This window comes from Callorhinchus milii, unplaced genomic scaffold (assembly GCF_018977255.1).
Source record: "Callorhinchus milii isolate IMCB2004 unplaced genomic scaffold, IMCB_Cmil_1.0 Scaffold41, whole genome shotgun sequence".
Taxonomy (NCBI): Eukaryota; Metazoa; Chordata; class Chondrichthyes; order Chimaeriformes; family Callorhinchidae; genus Callorhinchus; species Callorhinchus milii.
Genome location: NW_024704782.1, coordinates 369,132 through 374,147, shown reverse-complemented (window position 1 = coordinate 374,147; position 5,016 = coordinate 369,132). Strand labels below are relative to the sequence as shown.

Sequence of the window (5,016 nt, the reverse complement as noted above, 5' to 3'; positions counted from 1 at the left end):
TCCCCAATCCCCCAATCCCTATATTTTTTTAAAAATCTCTCAGTCTCAGCCTTGAAGATGTTCGAGGACTGACATCTACAGCCCTTCTGGGGAGTGAATTCCATACACTCACTGTCCTCTGAGAGAAGAAATGTTTCCTCAACTCTGTTCTCAAAGGCTGACCCTCAATTTTCAGGCTGTGTCCCCGGTTATAGATTCTCCTATTGGGGGAAACAGACCCTCAGTGACTACTTTATCAGCCCTTTAAGGATCTTATATGTCTCAATAAGATCTCTCCTAATTCTTCTGTACTCTGGAGAATACAGTCCTCGTTTATTCAGCCTCTCCTCATAGGTCAGTCCCCTCATCCCAGGAACTAACCGAGTGAATCTACGCTGCACCCCCTCGAGGGCAAGTATGTCCTTTTTTAAATAAGGACCACAACTGCACACAATCCTCTCGGTGCGGTCTCACCAAAGCCCTATACAGTTGCAGTGAGACTTCCCTCTCTTGTACGCTAAACCTTTTGCAATGAACGCTAACTGCCGTTCGCCTTCTTAGTTGCTGCTGCACTGCAAACTAACTTTCTGAGACTGGTGTACACGGACACCCCAATCCCTCTGAACACTAACTAATCTCTCCTTCTCTAGAAAATAATCTGTTTTTCTATTTTTACCACCGAGGTGAATAACTTCACACTTCCCCACATTAAATTCCATCTGCCACCGACTCGCCCACTCCCCGAGCCTATCTATATCCTGTTACAATCTTTTCTATCATCCTCAGAGCTCACTCTCCCACCGAGTTTAGTGTCATCCGCAAATTTAGATACGTTACATTCAATGTCTAGATCATTGATGTAGATTGTAAATGGCTGAGGCCCAAACACTGATCCTTGTGGTACTCCACTAGTCACATCCTAACTAACACAGAACATCCTGACTGTAGGCCTTGGTCTGGGGCAGGACAGGGCAGGACAGGGTGACCTCAAACATCAGCAATCTTACCTATTTATTGATGGTCAATCTTGGCCAGAGTTGTCTTCGCAAAGTGCAATCATCTATCTTGCTACGAATGCTTTGTGCATTCAGATATAGTGCCCTTAATTCTGACTTCCGGCTATTAACCCTATTCACCAACACTCTATCACTGTACTTCCTTTCCCGGCTTGACACACTTTGCTCTTCTCCCTTGTTAATCTGCTCTCTTGCTTTTGTTGATCTCAAGTTTAACTGTGGTGGACTATACTTTACTATGTTTTTACCTCCCCCCCCCCCCTCATGTCTTCGAGACGTCTCAAAGCGCTTCACAGGATATACTCTAAAGTGTAGTGGCTCTATTTTTTGTTGGCGATTAACTAACATTGAGTTGACGTCCTGTTATTGAGGCGTCTGTGCTGTTCCCCCAGGTGTCAGTGCTTGAGGTGTCTGTGCTCTTCCACCACCATGAAGAGTCTCCTGCTGATTGTGGCCTCCTGTCTGCTCTCAGGTTTGGCTTCTGCAGATGAGGATCGTCAGGGTAAGACATCCCACCGTCAAACACTCAAACACTCCCGTCCTGTCCTACTCCCAAATATTCCAACCCTAGAATGTTGGCTCGAGCCCCCCCACACGATTCTGAGCTCACATAGAATCATAGAAACAGGAACAGGAGGCCATTCAGGCCTACATGGAATCCTGTAGCTCAGTGGTTAGACCCCTCGCCTCGCAAGCGAGAGGACCTGGGTTCGGTTCCCGGGTGGGAGGTCAGGGCGAAACATTGGGCAAGTTTCCTTACTCCACACACACACACACACACACACACACGCCTGTGTTTCCCAGCAGTCAGTAGGAACCCGCTTGTTAGTCGATTGGGGGATCACTTTCTGGGGGTAATAATCCCTTCAAAACAACATAAGAAGAAGAATTCGGTCACTCAACCCATGGCTGTTTGCGGGGACGTCGCTGGGCGCAATTAGCTGCTGCGTTTCTCCCACAAAATGCACAGTCACTACACTTTACAGTGTATTGTGTGAAGCGCTTTGAGACGTCTCGAAGACGTGATCAGGCTCCGTATCAAATGTGAGGATTATTATTATTATTATTACACCGAGTGACCACTACCAACTGCAATGACCGCTGTCCTCGCTCTGTGCTCGTGCCCTCAGGGCTGATCGGCGAGTCCCTGATCTTCTCGACTCCCAGCGACACCAACCATGTCCTCCTCACTCCGAGCCGAGACATGGACCTGAAGAACTTCACTCTGTGCCTGCGCGTCAACACAGAGAGCCCCCGGCAGCACGTTCTCTTCTCCTACGCCACCCAGAGCAGCCCCAGTGAGCTGCTGCTCAAACGGGAGGACGAGACCACGGTCAGCCTGACCGTGTCCGGAGTCAAGATCCCTTTCCTTGTCCGCTCCAGCCAGCTGAGCTCCTGGGTCCACGTGTGCGCCAGGCGCGACATGATGGCCAAGCAAGTCATCCTCCACATCAACGGCAGACCCAGCGTACGCAAGGCCTTGGAGCCGTCCAACCCCATCAAGCCAGGGGCAAAGTGGTCTTGGGGCAGGAGCAAGGCAGAGTCGGAGGAGGCTTCCAGCAAGAGAAATGCCTCGTGGGCGAAATCGCTGACGTCCATCTCTGGGACCACATCCTGACCACCAGCACCATCCGTGCCATCAGCATGGGAGACCCCATCTACAGGGGCAACGTGATAGACTGGTTGACCGTCAAGCACACCATCAAGGGTCAGGTCAAGTCTCTGCGCACCACGTCTGTGAACTGAGCCAGTGCCTGGCAGGGCTGGGATGGGCAGGGCTGGGCGGAGCAGTCCAGGGAGCTCTGTCGTCAGGCAAATACCTGAAGGAAGTGCCAAGCTCTTCACAGTCCGAAGGACAGCTTGTTCTTTTTCCGCCTGTGATGGTGTCAATTCAACACCTGACATCTGTTAAGATCTAACCAATAAATCACCAAGATAGCTCTCATCAGGTGTCCTTGCTCTCTGCTTTTCTCTTCCTCCAATTCCACTTGTACACCTCTCTGACGCATACCCTGAGTCACATAGGTCAACCACCCCCCCCCCCCACATCCTCCGTCCCCACGTTGAGGTCTGTGCCCTGTTCAGGTGGACGTTAAAGATCTCACGGGGCGTTTTCGGGTGGGGGGGGGTGAGTGGGGAAGAGAAGGGAGCATTTCTCTCTCTCGCTGGGATCCTGGCCGATAATCCCCCAGATAAAATCGCTTACTCACTTCATGGCTGTTTGCAGGACATCGCTGTACACAAAAACACACAGTCACTACACTTTAGAGAAAATCTTGATAGGCGCCTTGAGACGTTTCAACGCAAAAATAGTATCATAGAAATTTGCATCACAAAAGGAGGCCATTCAGACACCCGGCCGGTCACGGTGATGGGTTTCCATGTGTGTGTGTCAGACACCCGACCGGTCACGGTGACGGGTTTCCGTGTGTGTCAGACACCCGACCGGTCACGGTGACGGGTTTCCGTGTATGTCAGACACCCGACCGGTCACGGTGACGGGTTTCCGTGTGGGTCAGACACCCGACCGGTCACGGTGACGGGTTTCCGTGTGTGTGTGTCAGACCATTCACTGAACAAAAACTATGAGAGATTATTATTTTACGCCAGGAGGATATCTGAATCTTAAAGTGGCTCAGTACATTAGCGGTGAAGATGTAGTGACTGTGTGCTTTATTTTTTGGGGGGTGGGGGGGAGGGCTAAGCTGTCTGCAAGCCCACAGTGACCTTGATGAGCCACGACCAGAAGTTGCCAGCATCAAAGATGGCGAAGGCGAGCCGCTGTGTTGTTGCCAGCGTTAAAGATGGCGGCAGCTTTTGCGCTGAGTCTTTTGCCAGCGTCAAAGATGGCGGCGCTCGGCTGCTGCGCAGGCGCGGAGTGCGCAGGCTCCGGCCGCGCAGTCGCACTGTTCACAGAAGGGGCGACGGTTGGAGAGGGTGAGTGTGAGAGAGATAGAGAGGGAGAGAGAGAGAGGGAGTGAGAGTGTGAGAGAGATAGAGGGAGAGTGTGTGAGAGGGAGAGTGAGGGAGAGAGGGCGAGTGTGTGAGGGAGAGTGTGAGAGAGTGAAAGAGAGAGAGGGAGTGAGTGTGAGAGAGAGGGAGTGAGTGTGAGAGAGAGGGAGTGAGTGTGAGAGAGTGAGGGGGAAAGGGCGAGTGTGAGGGAGAGAGTGTGAGAGAGTGAAAGAGAGAGAGGGGGTGAGTGTGAGAGAGAGGGAGTGAGTGTGAGAGAGAGGGAGTGAGTGTGAGAGAGTGAGGGGGAGAGGGCGAGTGTGAGGGAGAGAGTGTGAGAGAGTGAAAGAGAGAGAGGGAGTGAGTGTGAGAGAGTGAGGGGGAGAGGGCGAGTGTGAGGGAGAGAGTGTGAGAGAGTGAAAGAGAGAGAGGGAGTGAGTGTGAGAGAGTGAGGGGGAGAGGGCGAGTGTGAGGGGGAGAGAGTGAGAGAGAGAGGGAGTGAGTGAGAGAGTGAGTGAGTGTGAGAGTGTGAGAGAGTGAGGGGGAGAGAGAATGAGTGTGTGTGTGAGAGAGAGAGAGTGAGGGAGAGAGAGTGTGAGAGGGAATGAGAGATTGAGTGTGAGAGTGTGAGGGAGAGAGTGCGAGTGAGTGAGTGTGAGAGAGAGAGCGAGTGAGGGGGAGAGAGAATGAGTGTGAGAGAGAGAGAGTGTCAGAGAGAGTGAGTGTGAGGGAGAGAGAGTGTGAGAGAGTGAAGGAGAGAGAGCGAGTGAGACTCTCTCTCTCTCGCTCTCTCTCTCCCTCTCCCCTCAGTGCTGGGCCGCGTGATGTGGGGAGAGTGTTATTGACTGTACCAGGATCAGACCTTTGATGTTGTGTATCTGGTTTCCTGTGTCAGAACGGAGTGATTTCAAGATCCTTTCGCTCGTCCGAGCCTGGCAGCTCTCCAACCTGCTCACTACCCGCTCAACAGGCTCCACCCCCTGCCCGTACCCTCGTGCCCTCTGTTCCACCATCTGCGCCCCCAGTTTTGGCCGCTACGCTCGAAACTCTGTCACTCCCCACTCCCGAAACG

The 5,016-nt window shown here is 52.4% G+C and overlaps 1 protein-coding gene across 1 annotated transcript in view; it reads left to right on the top strand.

The window, feature by feature from the left end:
• Positions 1–2,940, top strand: part of LOC103172127 (C-reactive protein-like) — a 4,775-nt gene extending 1,835 nt beyond the window's left edge. Inside the window, 3 exon segments of the mRNA XM_007884932.2 lie at positions 1,388–1,497; positions 2,126–2,506; positions 2,509–2,940. Coding sequence (XP_007883123.2) covers positions 1,425–1,497; positions 2,126–2,506; positions 2,509–2,741 — 687 coding nt within the window. The 5' untranslated portion in view covers positions 1,388–1,424 and the 3' untranslated portion in view covers positions 2,742–2,940.
• Positions 2,941–5,016: the final 2,076 nt, after the last annotated feature.